Here is a 21,448-nt window from a genome sequence, read left to right as displayed (position 1 = left end):
ATTGCCTCTGCAGGATTTATAGGAGCAGAGTGAGGGTGGGGTTCAGGGTCATTTCACCTGCATGGTGTGTAGGAGTTTAACGCAGCAGGATTTTCAGCTTGCCATTATTGTTTAGTGTACAATAGCATACTACAGTTTAGTGCAGTATAGTACTGTACTGTACAGTATAATATATATTATGATAAAGTATAGTATACTTTAGTATAAAACAGTAGTAATAGTATATTGGATGGTACAGTGTATTATAGTGCAGTATAGTGTACTCTATGTTATAGTATATTACAGTAAAGTGCAGTAAAGTTACTATAAGTGTAGTGTACAGTACAGTACAGTACACAATATTCTATAGTACAGTGTAGTGTACAATACAGTACAGTGTAGTACATAGTATTCTATAGTACGGTGTAGTATACAGTACAGTGTAGTACATAATATTCTATAGTACAGTGTAGAGTACAATACAGTACAGTGTAGTACATAATATTCTATAGTACTGTGTGGTGTATAGTGCAGTACAGTGTAGTACATTAGATTCTATTGTACAGTGTAGTGTATAGTGCAGTACAGTACAGTGTAGTACATAATGTTCTCTAGTACAGTGTAGTGTACAATACAGTACAGTGTAGTACATAATATTTTATAGTACCGTGTAGTGTATAGTGCAGTACAGTGTAGTACATTAGATTCTATTGTACAGTGTAGTGTATAGTGCAGTACAGTACAGTGTAGTACATAATGTTCTATAGTACAGTGTAGTGTACAATACAGTACAGTGTAGTACATAATATTCTATAGTACAGTGTAGTGTATAGTGTAGTACAGTGTAGTACATAATATTCTATAATACAGTGTAGTGTACAATACAGTACAGTGTAGTACATAATATTCTATAGTACAGTGTAGTTTCTAGTGCAGTACAGTGTAGTGCATAAGACTCTATAGTACAGTGTAGTGTATAGTGCAGTACAGTGTAGTACATAATATTCGATAGTACAGTGTAGTACATAATATTCTATAGTACAGTGTATTGTATAGTACAGTACAGTGTAGTACATAATATTCTATAGTGCGGTGTAGTGTACAATACAGTACAGTGTAGTACATAATATTTTATAGTACAGTGTAGTGTATAGTGCAGTACAAAGCAGTACATAATATTTTATAGTACCGTGTAGTGTATAGTCCAGTACAGTGTAATACATTAGATTCTATTGTACAGTGTAGTGTATAGTGCAGTACAGTGTAGTACATAATGTTCTATAGTACAGTGTAGTGTACAATACAGTACAGTGTAGTACATAATATTCTATAGTACAGTGTAGTGTATAGTGTTGTACTGTGTAGTACATAATATTCTATACTACAGTGTAGTGTACAATACAGTACAGTGTAGTACATAATATTCTATAGTACAGTGTAGTTTCTAGTGCAGTACAGTGTAGTGCATAAGACTCTATAGTACAGTGTAGAGTATAGTGCAGTACAGTGTAGTACATAAGATTCTATAGTACAGTGTAGAGTACAGTACAGTACAGTGTAGTACATAATATTCTATAGTATTGTGTGGTGTATAGTGCAGTACAGTGTAGTACATACTATTCTATAATACAGTGTAGTGTATAGTGCAGTACAATGTAGTACATAATATTCTATAGTACAGTGTAGTGTACAATACAGTACAGTGTAGTACATAATATTTTATAGTACCGTGTAGTGTATAGTTCAGTACAGTGTAGTACATTAGATTCTATTGTACAGTGTAGTGTATAGTGCAGTACAGTACAGTGTAGTACATAATGTTCTATAGTACAGTGTAGTGTACAATACAGTACAGTGTAGTACATAATATTCTATAGTACCGTGTAGTGTATAGTGTTGTACAGTGTAGTACATAATATTCTATAATACAGTGTAGTGTACAATACAGTACAGTGTAGTACATAATATTTTATAGTACAGTGTAGTTTATAGTGCAGTACAGTGTAGTGCATAAGACTCTATAGTACAGTGTAGTGTATAGTGCAGTACAGTGTAGTACATAATTTTCGATAGTACAGTGTAGTACATAATATTCTATAGTACAGTGTAGTGTATAGTACAGTACAGTGTAGTACATAATATTTTATAGTACAGTGTAGTGTACAGTGCAGTACAATGTAGTACATAATATTCGATAGTACAGTGTAGTGTACAATACAGTACAGTGTAGTACATAATATTTTATAGTACAGTGTAGTGTATAGTGCAGTACAATGTAGTACATAATATTCTATAGTACAGTGTAGTGTACAATACAGTACAGTGTAGTACATAATATTTTATAGTACCGTGTAGTGTATGGTGCAGTACAGTGTAGTACATTAGATTCTATTGTACAGTGTAGTGTATAGTGCAGTACAGTGTAGTACATAATGTTCTATAGTACAGTGTAGTGTACAATACAGTACAGTGTAGTACATAATATTATATAGTACAGTGTAGTGTATAGTGTTGTACAGTGTAGTACATAATATTCTATAATACAGTGTAGTGTACAATACAGTACAGTGTAGTACATAATATTCTATAGTACAGTGTAGTTTCTAGTGCAATACAGTCTAGTGCATAAGACTCTATAGTACAGTGTAGAGTATAGTGCAGTACAGTGTAGTACATAAGATTCTATAGTACAGTGTAGAGTACAGTACAGTACAGTACAGTGTAGTACATAATATTCTATAGTACAGTGTAGAGTACAGTACAGTGTAGTACATAATATTCTGTAGTACAGTGTAGTGTATAGTGCAGTAGTGTAGTACATAATGTTCTATAGTGCAGTGTAGTGTATAGTGCAGTACAGTGTAGTACATAATATTCTATAGTACAGTGTAGTGTACAGTACAGTACAGTGTAGTACATAATATTTTATAGTACAGTGTAGTGTACAGTACAGTGTAGTACATAATATTCTATAGTACAGTGTAGTGTACAGTACAGTGTAGTACATAATATTCTATAGTACAGTGTAGTGTACAGTAGTGTAGTACACAATATTCTATAGTACAGTGTAGTGTATAGTGCAGTACAGTGTAGTACATACTATATTATTATACAGTGTAATGTACAGTACAGTGTAGTACATACTATTTTATAGTACAGTGTAGTGTATAGTGCAGTACAGTGTAGTACATAATATTCGATAGTACAGTGTAGTGTATAGTACAGTACAGTGTAGTACATAATATTCTATAGTACGGTGTAGTGTACAGTACAGTACAGTACAGTGTAGTACACAATATTCTATAGTACAGTGTAGTGTATAGTGCAGTACAGTACAGTGTAATACATAATATTCTATAGTACAGTGTAGTGTATAGTGCAGTACAGTGTAGTACATAATATTCTATAGTACAGTGTAGTGTATAGTGCAGTACAGTGTAGTACATAATATTCTATAGTACAGTGTAGTGTATAGTGCAGTACAGTGTATGACATAATATTCTATAGTACAGTGTTCATTTTAACAGCAAATTTATTATACTAAGATATAATCTTAGTTATAGTCGTTTGACAAAAATGGCATTTAGATTTAAGTTATATTTCAGTCATCTGAATTGTTTTAGTTATTGTCTAGTTTTAGTCAACTAAATACCGTAAGATTTTAGTCTTTAGTCTAGTTCAGTAAATTAATTTGACTAAAATCAAATAGGTTTCGTTCAATTGTAATTTCTTGAAAATTTTCAAACTTTATATATTCCTGGAGAAACATTTGTTGATACAGTAAGAATGTTGTTAAGGTTTTAAATTGCAATACAGACATATTCAACAACAATAAAAACCTCTTCTCTTACAGAGACAAGTATTAATTAATTAATGTTTGTATTTTATTTTCATGGAGTTTGTCAATTAGATAATTTTTTTTTTTTGCTTTTTATTTTTTGGAACAGTCACATTTTTAGCTACTGTCTCCATCATTAGAACAGTTAAGTCCTCAGCTTCAGTTGTTGTGACTGGTAGTCCTGTGCATTCTATCCATTTTGAATTCATCCAAGGCCTCCTCCTTGTTGCTTTTTTTTCATCTGTACAGTCTCTTTTGTACTTTGACTCACTTAGAAAAGCTGTTGCAATTTCTGTTGAAATGCAGAAGGTTTATTTGAACTTTTTGACTCATTTTTGCCATTTAGAGTCTTTTGTATCTGTTGAATAATGGGGAAAAACAAGTTAATATAATTATTTCTTCTCTCACACACTCCTCTCACTCAACCACATGCAATGCACACACTGACTAAAGCAATTAAATTTTAAATAACACAGCATAGTATTTATTATTTACATTAAATATAGATTGCTACGAAAAAGTTACAAAGAAAGTTATTCAGTTAGGAGCAGTGAGCGATTTAGTCTCGAGAAAAAAATGTATGCCGCCAATGAGTGTAAAAATATTTAGGTGCTGACTAAAACTATTTTGTTTACTTTAACTGCAAATCTAAAATGTATCCATATGTCTGCTGTTCTCTTTATCCGGGATGTTGACATTTTGAAAGTTTTGAGCAGCATGCAGCAGGTGTATGTGTGGCGCCAAATCGTCACACCAACTAAACTAACATTTCGTCTAATTTTTATACGTTGACAAAATTGTCAATTAATTTAAGTCATAGCTTTTTTTTAATTAACAATTAATTTGTTTTACATGTTTTTCTAATTTATATATGCTATTTAATCATATTCACTATAGTATATTGTATAGTACAGCACAGTATAGTACAGTATATTGTATAGTACAGTAATGTATAGTACATTGCAGTGTAGTGTATTGTACAGTTCAATGTATTACAGTATAGTGTATAATACAGTACACTATTGTACAGTATATTATATAATACAGTAATGTATAGTACAATAGTGTATAATACAGTACAGTATTGTACAGTATATTGTATAGTACAGTAATGTATAGTACATTGCAGTGTAGTGTATTGTACAGTTCAATGTATTACAGTATAGTGTATAATACAGTACAGTATTGTACAGTATATTATATAATACAGTAATGTATAGTACAATAGTGTATAATACAGTACAGTATTGTACAGTATATTGTATAGTACAGTACAGTATATTACAGTAGTGTAGAATACAGTACAGTATTGTACAGTATATTGTATATTACAGTAGTGTATAATACAGTACAGTATTGTACAGTATATTATATAATACAGTAATGTATAGTACAATAGTGTATAATACAGTACAGTATTGTACAGTATATTGTATAGTACAGTACAGTATATTACAGTAGTGTATAATACAGTACAGTATTGTAGAGTATATTGTATTATACAATATAGCATAGTATAATGCAGTATAGTGTAGGACAGTATAATGCATAGTACAATGTACAGTGCAGTACAGTACAGTATAATGTATAGTACAGTACGTTGTACAGTACATTGTACAGTACGGTGTACAATATAGTACAGTATAGTGTGTAGCACAGTATAGTGTAGTGTATAGTACGGTACAGTGTGTGGTATAATACATTATAAGGTATAGTACATTACATTATAATGTACAGTACAGTGCAGTGTATAGTATAGAACAGTATAATGTATAGTACAGTGCAGTGTATAGTATAAAACAGTATAATGTATAGTGCAGTGTATAGTAAAGTACAGTATAATGTATAGTACAGTGTAGTGTATAGAATAGAACTCTATAATGTATAGTACAGTGCAGTGTATAGTATAGTACAGTATAATGTATAGTACAGTGTATAGTAAAGTACAGTATAATGTATAGTACAGTGCAGTGTATAGTACAGAACAGTATAATGTATAGTACGATGCAGTGTATAGTATAGTACAATATAATGTATAGTATAGTGCAGTGTATTGTATAGTATAGTATAATGTATAGTGCAGTGTATAGTATAGTAGAGTATAATGTATAGTATAGTGCAGTGTATAGTATATCACACTATAAAGTACAGTATATAGAACAGTACAGTATAGTACAGTACCATATAGTATAATATATAGTATAGTACAGCATTGTACAGTATAGTTTATAGTATAGTGCAGCACATTATAGTGTATTGTACACTACACTTTAGTGCAGTATAGTGTATAGTATAATGCCGTATTTTGTAAAGTATAGTACAGTATACTGTATAGTATATTACAATAAAGTGTAATACTATACTGTAATATACAATACTATACTCTGTATTGCACTACACTGCACTATACTGTACTATATGCCATTATTTTATACATGAGACTGTACAATAAAGTATAGTCTCATGTATAAAATAATGGCATATAGTACAGTATAGTGCAGTGTAGTGCAATACAGAGTATAGTATTGTATATAACAGTATAGTGCACAAATAGTATAGTACATATATTATAGTACAGTGCAGTATATTGTATAGTACAGTTAAGTGTATAGTAAAGTGTATTGTATAGTATAGGCATATTTGTAGAATTTAGAAGATGGGGACAAAATTGGCTGACTGTTCCGTAAAGTACAAGGTACACCACGCTTTGGAACAGTGAGAGAGAGAACTCATATGAATGATTCACTTTTATTGATCAGGAATCTGCTGAAGCCTTCACACGCGGTACGTAAAACCTACTTTTTGTTTAAAACTTATGACTAGAGATATAATCATCTGAATCCTGTATTAAATAGACAGCCAGTAATACAACTACTTAGTCTAATCCGAACTTTAGTCTCGGAATGCTGGACTGGACGTGAGGTCCTGACATTATTTGTTTAGTGACGGATTTTCAGACTGTAGTGAGTTTAAAAGAGAAACACCACAGTGAGGGGTAAAGGCTTGGTTTTTCAATGTTATTTCATCCTGTTTTACCCTGAATATACTCAGTAGAGTTTCATGTGGGAAGAAAATATATTATATGTGCATATATTATTGCACTATAATATTTTTATTATGTCTATGTTTTGTGTAACCCTCATAATAATTAGTGCACTTTAAAGCCTATTTATTGGGGATCTGGGATAATTGGTGTTTGTATGTTTGTGTATATATCTGTCCTTTAGATGGATCGTTCTCGAGGTCTCATTGTGCTTGGTCTGGTTGTCTGGTTCCGTGTCTATGGCGCCCTCTCCTGCCCAGTGCGCTGCACATGCCACTTCGGCATTGAGTCCATCGAGGCTGTGTGTCCAGACGCGGAGCTGTCCAGTTACCCAGCCGCTGGTCTCCCGGCCAGCACCACCTCCCTAACCATCCAGTTCACAAACCTGAGCAGCATCTCTGCCCATGACCTGGGAGCCACACCACTTCTTCAAGAGCTCCACCTACCAGGGAACAGACTCAGCAGCTTACCGGAGAACCTGTTTACCGGTCTCAATCACCTGCATACCGTAGACCTAACAGGTGCGTGTGTGTGTGTGTGTGTGTGTGTGTGTATATGTACAAGTATGTGTATGTATGTGTATTTATAGTACCAATCAAAAGTTTGGACATCACATCTTATTCAATGGGTTTTTAAAACTATGTAAGAACACATGGAATTATGTTTTAAACAACCCAGAATATGTTTCACATATTTCTTTTAATTTTTATTCTGTTGAAGAACAGGAGATACGTGGTCCATTGAAGGAGTGAGTATTCGTGCACCCGAGTTCTGCACCAACTGTAACTTGTGTAAGAGTTTATGAGAAATACCAAGAAAATTGCATTGCAACAGTCTATGCGTGAGGTGACAAGAGCATTAACCATAATAGCAGTTTTCCTCATTGGGAGAGCCGGGTGGAGGTGATTTATATTACGCGTGTGATAGTAAGATGTCTGGGTGATCTTGGTAATATGTGTTGTAAAAGATTGTGATTGTGTGAGTGTTGTCAAGGATACCATCCGAGCTCTAAACCTGTGTTAAAATAGATTATAGAAGCTTCAATACACATAGAAAAACTACTGGTCTTGGATAGATTTTTTTGTGCCCACGAGAAGTAATTTAACTTCAGACAAACATTGAGAAAGAGAAAATAGAGGAAGGTCAAAAGTAGGTTTTGAGGACAGATAAAGGTGGGTGTCATCAGCATAACAATGTAATTGATTACCATGCTGGCGAAAGATACTTTTAAGTGGCGATAAATAAATGATAGATAGTAAGGGGCCCAGAACTGAACCCTGCAGGACACCTGCAGAGATGCATGAAGATTTAGATTTTAACTGGACAACTTAAGTGTGACTAGAAGATGCAAACCGAGCCAAGGAAGTATCTACAATTCCAATGGACTGCAATCTATATAAAATATCATAGGAGATAGTGTCAAACGCTGAGGTTAAGTGGTGAAGAATTAAAACAGACAAAAGTCCTGAGTCAGCCGCTACCAGAAGATCATTAGAGATTTTGAATAGGGCAATCTCAGTACTATGGTGAGAGCGGAAGCTGGATTTGAATTGTTCATAGTTATTTAGGTTCATAGTTGTTCAAGTTATTTACCACTAGGTGGTTGTGCACAACTACCTTTTCAAAAAAATTTTATAAAAATGAAAGTTTGGAAATTGGATGGAAATGATCAAAGTTATTTGGATCAGCACCTGGTTTCTTAAGGAGTTATTAATGTAGTCTTAAAGAAGTTGGGAACAATGGCAGAGGTGAGAGAAGAATTGATGATGTCAGTGATAAAAGGCAAAAGAACTCGAAGACAGAATTTGACTAATTGAGTAGGAAGAGGGTCTAGCTGACAGGTAGTTTATTTTGATTTCGCAATGAAGTGAGAGTAAAAAAAAAGGCTTGAGGAAGGTCTGAGACCAGCAGAGATTGATGAATATATTTTATTTTTGCAGTGAAATAAGTGAGAAGAGTGTTGCATAATTTAACTGAGTGCAACTGTATATGTAGAGAATCAGAAAGGCTTTAAAATGTTTTTAATGACAGCAAAAAGATTTCTTGCAATACCTTTATTAGACGTGATCAAATCTGAATAATAATCGGATCTAGTATTAACAGATGAACATAATTGTAGTGAGATACCACTCCATCTGGGGTTGTTAAATATTCTTTACTGAAGAGAGTAATAAGTCCATCAGTAAATGTCGATATGTCAATTTTCTTAACATTCCGGACTGAGGACGTCATTGATTAGACCTTGATAACATTAAGCAAGCTTTAAAGGAAACCAGAAAATTGTCAGAGAATGCTTGGTCAGAAACTGAGACTGAATGTCAATTGATTAACTCACAATTCATCGCAACTTAATGGCACATTTTTATCTGTTCTAAATGTACCTTAAATTAATACGTTCCAAGTTTTTGATACTCTAATCAACATGGGCATTGACAAATACGTATGCTTTATGTATGTTTATTATCAGTGAAACCAGACTCAACATCATGTCATGAAGACAAAATATTCTTGTAAATGTTTTAAAGTAATTATGGTGGATTTTATCACATAAATCATCAGGACACCAAACTGAACTTTTGCTGTGTTTCCACACGGACGGTTTTAATTGGCGGACATGAACATTTGAACAAATGTTTACTGATTAAAAATGATTTCTCGCTTTTATATCTGAGTAAAGAAAGAACGTTGTGATTAAATGTGTATTGCGTTGAACGTTTTAATTTGGCCTCTTTAATGTTTATTTACTTATATTTTTATTAGAAATGCTCAAACAAATGCATTCATCGCATGCTAATAAAATTTGTGTCACATTAAAATCCTCTTGTCCAATCATAGTGTATTCATCAGTATATGCTGTAGAAGAGGCTCCAGTGCTCATGATATTTCTCACTCTCTGGTGTTTTTAATGTTTTAATGATTTATAATCACACTCTTGGTGTAACCCAATGAGGACGGGTTCCCTTCTGAGTCTGCTTCCTCTCAAGGTTTCTTCCTCATACCATCTAAGATTCTTTCCTGGCCACAGTCGCCTTGGTCTTGCGTTTTGATGATAAATACACACAATTCAATTATAATAACATTTTTGTTCTTTCATTCTTACATTCTGTAAAGCTGCTTTGAGACAATGTCCATTGTGAAAAGTGCTATAGAAAAAAACTTGAATTGAATTGAACTTTACTGGAGTTTAATAGATGTATGTGAAGGGCTTTGCTGGAGATTTTCACTCATAAATGTAAACGTATTTGTTAAAATGATCCACTAAAATATTTGTTTATATATTTTATTTACATGGACGCTCTGTGTGCTAAAGTACATAGTTATTGTTAATATTTATTTAAATTTTTACGTGTTTTTTTTTTTTACTTGAAGGTAACCAGCTACAAGAGTTGCCCGCTCGGGTGTTTTATCACGCCCCACTCCTCAACCTGGTCCTCAAAGACAACCGTCTCAGTAGCGTCGATGCCGACGTGCTTCCTACCAACAGCAATCTCACGTGGCTCGACCTGTCAGGTAACAAGCTGAAGAAAATCCCCTCAGCTCTGCTCCAGAGGCTGAACCGCCTAGAAACCCTGCACTTCTCTCAGAACCTGTTAGAGTCCATTCCATCTGAGACCTTCCACTCCCTTCATGCTCTAGAGAGACTTCACCTGGAAGAAAACAAACTCCAGTCGCTGGACACCAAGGCATTCGGTCACAACTCGAGCCTGACTCACTTGTTCCTTCAGAAGAACAAGCTGCAGTCTCTCCCAGCCATGGTCTTCCACGGCCTTGACCGGCTGCAGTACCTGGACCTCTCAGAGAACCAGCTCACATTCCTGTCACCTGGCACCCTGGGATTGGGGATCAGCGTGGTGGAGTTGACCTTTAACCCGTGGCACTGCGACGCTAAAATAGAGTACCTGTGGAAGAGGCTCAATAATGTGGCGGTGCAGTCGGAGCCGAGATGCGCTTCACCCGAAGCTCTGAAGGACAAAGCGATCGCGGAACTTACACGCAAAGAGCTGGGCCTGGCAGACTGAAGGAAGAAAGGATAATGAAGGAGGAATGGAGGAGGAAGAATGTTGGAAATGTTGAAATCAGTGACGAGCAGAAGCGAGAAATAAACGAATAGCATTAGAAAATCAAGAACAGCGAAGACAAAGTAACTTCAGCTTGTGTTTAGCAGTATAATGATAAAAGAAATGATTTGAAGATGACAAAAATAAATGACTGTATGATAAGTTGTGTATGTGTTTGTTACCACTGATCTCTCAAAAAACTAAAAATAAATGTGTGTGTGTGTGTGTGTGTGTGTGTGTGTGTGTGTGTGTGTGTGTGTGTTGGCATATCGGCTACAGTGTGTCCTGTATTTTAGAGACTGGATAATTTATAATAAATACGTTGCCAAAGATTAAATTATTATGCAGAGGTGAGTACCGTAATTTCCGGACTATAAAGCGCACCCAAATATAAGCCGCACCCGCTGAATTTTACAAAGATTTTTATTTTGAACATGAATAACATAAAAAAAAAAAAATGTCTACACTGAAACTAATAAACTTTACACAGGCTTTAACGAAAGACAGTGTCTGTAATGGTGTAACGGGTGAAATATGTTGTGGCTCCTTTAAGAGCAGAGCGCCATTTTGCGAATAGCCTGGCGCCGCATTTTTCCGTTATTACTGCATGTGTGCAAGACCTCATTATTTTCTGATGCTTACTTCTAAGTTTCTTTGACTAAAAGCGACGTAACGCTGTTGCCAAGAAAAATAAAAAAAAGCACAAGTTTTGGAAACCTGTCTGTGCTTATATGATTTCTGTTGTAACTGGAGTTAGCAAGTGAGCAGCAGGTCTAACGTCAGAGGAACCTCATCCATATTTATGATGTGGTGCGGTCTTATTCAGTGGGAGCACGTCTGATTTAATATAAAGAGTATCATTGGTTCACCTGAACCCGTTCCGCAATTTCATTGGTCTAATGTTATGGGGTTTAGTTTTTTGGCTAGAAGTTTGTGAAACCGGGAAAAACCCAGGAAAATTCATAAATTAGCCACTTCGTTGTTTAAGCCGCGGGGTTCAAAGCGTGAAAAAAAAGTAGCGGCTTAAAGTCCGGAAAATACGGTAGTTTTTTTGTGTGTACTTCTACTTTATAAGTAATAAATTAAGGGGAAAAAATCTTTCAAAAAGAAAAAAGTGGGGAACAAAGACACTTTTTTATATAATACATTTTGTACTGAAGTAAAAAAATATGCTTAATAAGTTGATTTAGAATAAAATTTTACTTAAAAACAGTTTAAAGTTCAAATAAAGCTGGAGGTTTTATGTTTTCGAAGTTGTTTTTATAATCAGTGTTTGTTTTAAGTATGAATTATATGTTGTCTTAAACTTAAAATACAGCTGTAGGTTTTATGTTTTCGAAGTTGTTTTTATAATCAGTGTTTGTTTTAAGTATGAATTATATGTTGTCTAATTTAGTAATATTAGCTATGGGGAGAATTGGATTAGTTGTTTGATTACCCACCCTAATATAATTGGCTCGATCCGGCCCTGGTAATACCGCGGTACTCGACACGTTATAACCACTGGAAAATGTTTCGGTATTCGTCGATGCTCGAAACTCAACACCGACTCTCGCGATGAAACAGATGTATGAAGAGTCTCGTGAGTCTCGCCTCTGAGCTCCTCCGATGACGGCGTCTCGCCTCTGAGCTCCTCCGATAGCGACTTCACGCCTCTGAGCGCTTTCGAAGGCGACGCCATGCCTCTGAGCTCCTTTGATGGCGACGCTTCTCCTCTGTGCTCCTCCGATGCCGATGTCTCGCCTCTGTGCTCCTCCGATGGCGACGTCATGCCTCCGAACTCCTCCGAGGGCGACGTCATGCCTCCGAACTCCTCCGAGGGCGACGTCACGCCTCCGAGCTCCCCTAAAGGCGACGTCTCGCTCCCAAGCTCCCTAAAGGCGACGTCTCGCCCCAGAGCTCCCCTGATGGCGACGTCTCGCCTCCGAGCTCCTGGGATGGCGACGTCTCACCTCCGAGCTCCTCCGAAGGTGACGTCTCGCCTCCGAGCTCCTCTGAAGGTGACGTCTCTCGCCCGAGCTCCCTTGAAGGTGACGTCTCGCCTCTGAGCTCTTTCAAAGGTGACGTCTCGCCTCTGAGCTCCTCCGATGGCGGCGTCACTCCGCTGAGCCCATTCGATGGCAGCGTCACTCCTCTGAGCTCCTCCAAAGGCAACATCTCTCTTCTGACGCTCTGAAGGCGTCGTCTCGCCCCCGGGCCCCTCCGTCGGCGACGTCTCGCCCCCATGCTCCTTCGTCGGCTACGTCTCGCCTAAGAGCTCCTCCGATGGCGGTGTCTCGCCTAAGAGCTCCTCCGACGAAGACGTCCCAGCCGCAAGTCTCCCAAAAGGCGAAGTTACGTCTCAGCGTTCCGCTCCAGGCGACGTATCACCTCCGGGTTCCTCTCCGGGTCACGTAACACCTCCGTGTCCCTTTTCGGGCGATGTCTCTCCTCCAGGTCCCTCGGATGATGACAACACACTCCCGAGTTCCTCTGAAGGCATCGTCACGGCTTGCAGCCCCGGTGAAGGCGTCCCTTTGTTCCTCCTCTCTGCCGTGGGCGTCACTCGGCCTCTGGACACCGCCGAGGACGTTTTTCTGCTCCCGGTCTTCACCGAGTGCATCTCCGCTACAGACATAACTCCGCTCCTGACCTCCGTGGTTGGCACCCCTTCGGTCCAGGTCTCCGCCGAAGGCGTCACTCCGTTTCGGGTCCTCAGGGTGGACTTCGGTATGCCGTTCTCTGTGCTGGACATCACTCCGCTCCAGATCTCCACAGTGGGCATCAATCCCCCCCCCGATTGCCACCGAGTGCGTCACTCGGTCTCTGGTCTCTGCCGTGAAGGTTGCTCAGCCTCTGGACTCCGCTGCAGGCGCTGCTTGGTCCCTGTCCGTTTCTCGGCCTCCGCTGAAGACGTCTCTCCGTCCCCAGACTCTGCTACGGGCGGTTCGGACCAGGTCCCTTTTGACCCTGTACGGACACCGGGGTCTTCTTCCAAGTGCCCAGGCCCTCCGGGCATCGGTGGGTTTGGGGCGTCAGGTGCCGCCCCCTTTGGGGGGTTATGTCAGGGATCCACCTGCTACGCCCCCCTTTGGTGGCTCTCTATGCCTCCACTCTCCCTAGAGCTCCAGGTTTAACCACGCACACCTGGGGCTCATCATCAATCATGCCTTCACTTTCTCTGGAGCTCCAGGCCTAATCACGCACACCTGAAGCTCCTCATCACTCCACCCCGCTCCTATATAAACCACTCTCTCACATTCACCCAGCGTTCGTTATTGTATGTGTTAGACATGCGGGTTATGTTTTCGCGCTCCGGTTGTCACACAGGACTCCTCTCATCCGTTCCATTCGGACTCCAGAATCCCGTACCGGCTGCGCTTCTCGTCCCCGTGCATCTTGGGTCAGCTACGCTTTTCCCAAAGCGCACCTCGGACTCTCTCTCAACCATAGGACTGCCATGTGCGTATGTGCGTGCGCGCGTGTGTGTGTGTGTGCGCGTGCGTGCGTGTGTGTGTGTGTGTGTGTATCTCTTTCTCACGCATGTCATTAAAACCCAAGCGAGCTCCGGCTTCTGCCTTTTGTTTCACTCGCACCCTGACAACCCCACTCTTATAAAATATTATTATTTTCCACACTTTATTACTTGATAACCAACAGCAGCCTGAAACTTTAATTATATTGTTTGTTATATCCCAATTTTATTTCTGTCTAGCCATCCTTCTATCTACAGCATTAGTCTCCTGTTTCCTTTGGCAATAATCCTCCTAAATTCATTCCTGTCTAAAGTATTTATTATGGAGTTCTGATGGGCCCAAGATCTCTAAATTCCTCTTTATTCTATGTAACAAGGTGTGATGAAGGGGATTAGGATTTCTTGACAGTGTGGAGAAGGAACTCTTGACATGGCTGCTTCATACAATTTATGAAAAAGCTTCTTTATACTCCTGCACATATTTACACACACTGGACTGAGAGGATTAAATGAGCAGTATACATTACCGAAAGCATGCTTTGGTTAAATAGCTAATATTGGCTGGCCTGAGCGTCATTATTAAAATCACTAGGCGCCTGAACTCGGGATGAAACAGCCAGGAGATGGGTCTGCTTTAGGGCATTTGTGGAGGACTGAGGAGAGGCAGGTGATTGTGCAGGCTTGCTAATAGGCTTCAAAAAGCATACCTCACACACATGGAGTTGTAACGAAATGAAAAAAGTTGTAATAAAACGTAATGTCGGTTAAACGAGCATTTGTTAGCTGCCGCACAACAATTACAAACTGCGAAAATTTAAAAAAGTTCAAAAAAAGCTTGTAAGCATGTCGAACTGAAAGTAGTGTGAGTGATTAAGGGCCTCACTCAAGGGCCTATTAATGGCAGTTAGGCAATTCTGGGGCTTGAACTCCCAACTTGCCAATCGGTATAGATAGATAGATAGATAGATAGATAGATAGATGGATGGATGGATGTGGTAGCCTAGTGGGTTAATGTCAGGGTCCCTACAAGGATGAGTTTGAGAGTTTGATTCCTGGTTGCTGTGTTGGTAAATAAAACTTTACCAACCTTGTCCACTCTGAAAACATTAAAATTTTTTGTTGGATTAATTTCTTGATTTCCTGGTCTTTAATGAAAGATAAGTCCACCAAAAACAAAAAAGGCACTTCTGTGGTAGCTCAGTGGGTTAAGGCTTGTGCCTGAACATGGTCCTTAATATAGTCCACGCTGGTGATAAGGTTTCAAAGCCAGTCCTACATGCCTTCTTTCTTACTGCGCTGGCATGAAACAAAGTATGAACCCTCCAAAAAGCACACATGCTTTTTAGCAGTGGTCGCTCAGTGGGTTAAGGCTTGTGCCTCATCTAAACATGCTTTCCAGTCTGATTTCTTCCATGGTTCAGTGGGTTAAGGCTGGTGCCTCACTGAAGTCCTAGACTTAACACTCGACACACACTCATTACTCATCTCACCCCATTCCACCATCATTTATTTATTATTATTTATACTCTACCTTACTACACTACACTGTTTATATACTACACCGTTTATATGCTGTTTTTTGCACCTTTACTGTTTCTTATTACACTATACTTTTATTATACTATACTGTTTACATGCTGTCTTTCGCACCTCTTGACTGCTGCTGTTTTTTGCACTACATTGTGTCTGTTTATATTCAGTCCCGGGTATAGTTTTTACACTTCTCCTCATACAGTACTGTATATTCAGAGTATACAGTAGGTTTACAAGTTGGCGCTATCTCAGGTTTTGCGTCTTGTCTTGTGTTGTCTTGTGTTTTCTGTCTGCACTGTCTGTCTGTACTGTTTTTTGTCTGCACTGTATGCACTAGGTTTCACTTGATGCACTTTATGTAGCTTGTTGTTGTTTAGTGTAGCACCATGGTTCCGGAGGAACGTTGTCTCGTTTTTACTGTGTAATGTGTACCACTGTGTATAGTAGAACTCACAAAAAAAGCCTCTTGACTTGACTTGACTTGATGGTGAGGATCAGGGTTCGAATCCTGCTTTCTTCCTGCTATTTACAATGTGGGTTCAACTTGTGCTACTTACATCTGTATTTGCTTCCTACAACTTTCTTTAGCGTTAAATTCTTGTGTTAATGGTTTGAAAAGAATGATAGACCTGCTCTAATCAAGCTTCCCATCCTGTTTTTTTCGGATGGCTTAGTGCGTTAAGGCTGGTACTTTGCTAATGTTGGTGGTCAGGGTTCAAACCTGGCTTTCTGTCTGCTAGTCATGAGGTAGGTTAAATTCCTGATTTCTACATCTTCATTTTCTTGTTTTGATGGGTCAAAAAGAATGATAGACCTGCTCTAAACAAGCTTTCCAGCTTGTCCTTCCTGATGGTTCAGTGGGTTATTGTTGGTATCTTGCTAATGGTGTGAATCAGGGTTCGAATCCTGCTTTGTCCCTGCTAGTCACATTATGGGTTTGCTTCCTATGTCTGTCTTTAGCATTATATGCTTGTGTTGATGGTTTGAAAGAAAAGATAGACCTGCTCTAAACAAGCTTTCCAGCTGGTCCTTCCCGATGGTTCAGTGGGTTAAGACTGGTATTTCACTGTTTGTGGGGTTCAGGGTTCGAATCCTGCTTTCTGTGTTTCTGTCTGGTCTGAATTTCTTGTTTTGAAGCATGAAACGAAGGATAAACCCCCCAAAAAAAGAAGGTGTGTTGTGGGACTTGATGGCTTTGTGGTAAAAGCCTTGCCTCTGAGCTCAGAGGTTGCTGGTTCAAATCTGGCTTCTCCCTGCACTGGGTAAGCTGTGTGGAAATGACTCTGTGGTGAGCAATTGGTGGTTGACTGTAAACAAAGGTTGTGAAGACCTACTGCTTCACAGCCTCAGAAAAAGTGAGGGTGATAGGTTTTTGGCAGAAATTTTCCCTATATATGCAAAACTAAGTCGATACTTTTTTGGACATTTTTGCTTCATAACCCCCTGTTTTCAGCTTCTCAGACGCTGGGGGGGCAGATGCCCGGATATTGCCCCCCTGCTTCAGGATACGCCCTCCGAAACCACATCCAACCTTCCACGCAGCCATTTCTGACACCTTCCTTACTACAGCCACCGGAACCTTCCACACTCTTAATTTTGAGTCCTGGCCGGGGTTTGAACCGGCAACCTCTCAACAGAGAGGCAAAGCTCTTCCAATTGAGCCACAGGATCTCCTGCAAGAACCTGATTTTTAGGACCTTTAAAAGTTCTTTATTAAAACTTTTTAAACAATTTAAAGGAAAGCTAAGCAGTAGGAATCGAACTGGGTGAGTCAGACAGCAGAGACCACATCACTAACCACTACACTACCACAGGGGTGGCAAACAAGGCTTTGCTTATTGGACTCTTGGTTTTCTATAGTTAAGAGACCACTGTTTTCTCTTAGATCATGATTTTAGAGGGTCAAAATTTCTCCTTCCTGTTCATTCTCTCAGTAACTCGAAGTCTATGAGAAGTGACTCAGGTACAAGAACCACATCTCCAACACCTGCACCACTGATATACAATGATTTGCCAGCAACCAATTTCAATGACCTTTCATTGTTCTGTTTTTAAAAACTCCTTATAATGTTCAATATGAAACTAGAGTTAAGAATCGAACCAGGAAAGTCTTTCATCATAGATCACTAATGGCATTACTTCAAAACTCAAAACTTTGTTAGACATGAAAATAAGCAGGAAAGACAGAGACAAAGACAAAGAGACACAGACACAGCTTTAGAAAGAGTAAGAAACAAATAGAGAGACAGCAAGAGAGAGACATATACAGTGAGACAGAGACATTTACTAAAAGAGACACAGAGACAAAGATAGCGAGATATAGCCACTTCCTGTTGGAAGTGTTTATCCCAAGCGACTCTTAATGATCTCATTTACTAAATGAGCAGTAGTGAGTTAAGAGCTTGCTCAGGTGCCCAAAACTGGCAGCTTGGAGGTGTTGAACATGTATCATATTTACAGCATGTGATATATATGTACTTATAAAGCACTAAATTAATTATCTCCATGTATCTCTCCAGTCTTTTAACACGCTACAATCCGTCACGCTCCCTGAGATCTCAAAACTCTGGGCTTCTAGTAGTTCCTAGAATAGCAAAGTCCACTAAAGGCGGTAGATCATTTTCACATTTAGCTCCTACACTCTGGAATAGTCTTCCTGACAGTGTTCAGGGTTCAGACACACTCTTCCAGTTTAAGTGCAGATTAAAAACATATCTTTTTAGCAAAGCCTACACATAACACACATCACATCATAACCTTGTGCTGCAGAACATCTGATCACATGCACATTATCAACTTGTGCTTTTAATATCATGAACAGCAGATACGCAAATTCCTCTCCACTGCTTCTCTCTCCATCCCCATCCCGAGGCATCCTGAGGTTTGGCCAGCTCCAGTCACCTCCCACCTCGTGAAGAATATGGACCTTTGAAGAAGTAGATGCCAAATTCGCAAACATCCCGAACCATCTAGAGACGTACCAGTGCCAATTGGATCCCACTACATGTGTGGTTTTGACATTGGACCTCCTGGAGTGTTTAAAGGCTCTGGCGTGGAGAAGCTGATGCAGGATCTGTGATGATCACAAATGTTAAGCTCATAAAACTAGGAGCTACTAACCATATAGACTGTATAAGACTGCAGAAAGAACATTACTTATAATCTTATACTCCAGTACTCATGTTAGTTCTCACTCTCCAGTGTTCTGTATTGTTGAAAGATTTATGATCAAACTCTTGATGTCACACAAATGAGAATGTGTTCCCCTTTTGAGTCTGGTTCCTCTCAAGGTTTCTTCCTCATTACATCTAAGGGAGTTTTTCCTTGCCACAGTCGCCACGGCTGCTCATCAGGGATAAATACACACCATTCACCTTAACTGTTGATTTCTGTAAAGCTGCTTTGAGACAATTTCTGTTGTGAAAAGTTCTACAGAAATAAACTTGACTTGACTTGATATGTAAGCATATGTACAGTGATTAAATATAAAGGCTATATCAGTGCAGAGATGTGTGGACATCATTAAAATCCTTTGCTATGTTTCCACACGGACAGTTATTGAGGTGATACCGGAGAGACTGCACCTCTTCAAGTCAAGTCAGGAAGCTTATATATATAAAATTATAGACATTTTACAGATTTGAATGATGTATTGTTTTTATCTGTACGATCATTAAAGACAGCAATTTAAGTTTGTGTCGCCATTATGAGGGAAAAACCCACAAAACGCCACCCAGAGGGTTAATTGTGTAAAACATGGCGGATTTTAGTGTTTAATTTGAGACTTGGCGCAGAAATAAAACAAAAGTTTACTGATTAAAAATATTTTTATCTGGAGTTTATTTATTCATTTTATATCTAAGTAAAGAAAGGACGTCGTGGATTAATTTCTTTTTTGGTTTTAATTTCGCCTCTTTTATATTTAGTTATTTCGTTCCGTTTAAAATAATTTTTATATTGACAGCCAAATATACATATACATACATACACACACACACACACACACATATATACAGTAAGGAAAATAAGTATTTGAACACCCTGCTATTTTGCAAGTTCCTCCCACTTAGAAATCATGGAGGGGTCTGAAATTGTCATCGTAGGTGCATGTCCACTGTGAGAGACATAATCTACAAAAGAAAATCCAGAAATCACAATATATGATTTTAAAACTATTTATTTGTATGATACAGCTGCAAATAAGTATTTGAACACCTGAGAAAGTCAATGTTAATATTTGGTACAGTAGCCTTTGTTTGCAATTACAGAGGTCAAACGTTTCCTGTAGTTTTTCACCAGGTTTGCACACACTGCAGGAGGGATTTTGGCCCACTCCTTCACATAGATCTTCTCTAGATCAGTCAGGTTTCTGGCCTGTCGCTGAGAAACACGGAGTTTGAGCTCCCTCCAAAGATTCTCTATTGGGTTTAGGTCTGGAGACTGGCTAGGCCATGCCAGAACCTTGATATGCTTCTTACAGAGCCACTCCTTGGTTATCCTGGCTGTGTGCTTCGGGTCATTGTCATGTTGGAAGACCCAGCCTCGACCCATCTTCAATGCTCTAACAGAGGGAAGGAGGTTGTTCCCCAAAATCTCCCAATACATGGCCCCGGTCATCCTCTCCTTAATACAGTGCAGTCGCCCTGTCCCATGTGCAGAAAAACACCCCCAAAGCATGATGCTACCACCCCCATGCTTCACAGTAGGGATGGTGTTCTTGGGATGGTACTCATCATTCTTCTTCCTCCAAACACGTTTAGTGGAATTATGACCCAAAAGTTCTATTTTGGTCTCATCTGACCACATGACTTTCTCCCATGACTCCTCTGGATCATCCAAATGGTCATTGACAAACTTAAGACGTGCCTGGACATGTGCTGGTTTCAAACCATGACGTCTTAGTGTATTACCAACAGTAACCTTGGAAACGGTGGTCCCAGCTCTTTTCAGGTCATTGACCAGCTCCTCCCGTGTAGTTCTGGGCTGATTTCTCACCTTCCTTAGGATCATTGAGACCCCACGAGGTAAGTTCTTGCATGGAGCCCCAGTCCGAGGGAGATTGACAGTCATGTTTAGCTTCTTCCATTTTCTAATGATTGTTCCAACAGTGGACCTTTTTTCACCAAGCTGCTTGGCAATTTCCCCGTAGCCCTTTCCAGCCTTGTGGAGGTGTACAATTTTGTCTCTAGTGTCTTTGGACAGCTCTTTGGTCTTGGCCATGTTAGTAGTTGGATTCTTACTGATTGTATGGTGTGGACAGGTGTCTTTATGCAGCTAACGACCTCAAACAGGTGCATCTAATTTAGGATAATAAATGTAGTGGAGGTGGACATTTTAAAGGCAGACTAACAGGTCTTTGAGGGTCAGAATTTTAGCTGATAGACAGGTGTTCAAATACTTATTTGCAGCTGTATCATACAAATAAATAGTTTAAAAATCATACATTGTGATTTCTGGATTTTTTTTTTATTGTTATATAAATTAATTATATATAAATTCCTCAAATGTGTCTGGAACTGGGTTTCCCTCATTTGACTCATTTA

General features: G+C 38.8%; 1 protein-coding gene across 2 annotated transcripts; it reads left to right on the top strand.

Moving 5' to 3' along the window:
- The first annotated feature begins 6,537 nt into the window (after positions 1-6,537).
- Positions 6,538-11,078, top strand: LOC310737554 (uncharacterized protein). Of its 2 annotated transcripts, none has more exons than XM_083561903.1 (3): positions 6,538-6,601; positions 7,045-7,381; positions 10,230-11,078. In XM_083561903.1, the coding sequence occupies exons 1-3, from the start codon at positions 6,551-6,553 to the stop codon at positions 10,877-10,879; spliced, it is 1,038 nt and encodes a 345-aa protein (XP_083418029.1). In that variant the 5' UTR covers positions 6,538-6,550; the 3' UTR covers positions 10,880-11,078. The 2 variants fall into 2 exon arrangements, with proteins under 2 accessions (XP_083418029.1, XP_083418030.1); XM_083561904.1 differs by lacking the exon at positions 6,538-6,601 and adding an exon at positions 6,629-6,812.
- Positions 11,079-21,448: the final 10,370 nt, after the last annotated feature.

This window comes from Silurus aristotelis (assembly GCF_946808225.1).
Source record: "Silurus aristotelis genome assembly, chromosome: 15".
NCBI classification, from domain to species: domain Eukaryota; kingdom Metazoa; phylum Chordata; class Actinopteri; order Siluriformes; family Siluridae; genus Silurus; species Silurus aristotelis.
This window is presented reverse-complemented; position numbering and strand designations above follow the sequence as displayed.

What these genes read in the sequence shown, in the direction of transcription:
- LOC310737554 (XM_083561903.1), top strand. Translation starts at nt 6,551, where the DNA reads ATGAATGATTCACTTTTATTGATCAGGAATCTGCTGAAGCCTTCACAC. An exon ending in TGCTGAAGCCTTCACACGCG is followed by an intron (nt 6,602 to 7,044) that starts GTACGTAAAACC and finishes TCTGTCCTTTAG; the next exon opens with ATGGATCGTTCTCGAGGTCT. An exon ending in GCATACCGTAGACCTAACAG is followed by an intron (nt 7,382 to 10,229) that starts GTGCGTGTGTGT and finishes TTTTACTTGAAG; the next exon opens with GTAACCAGCTACAAGAGTTG.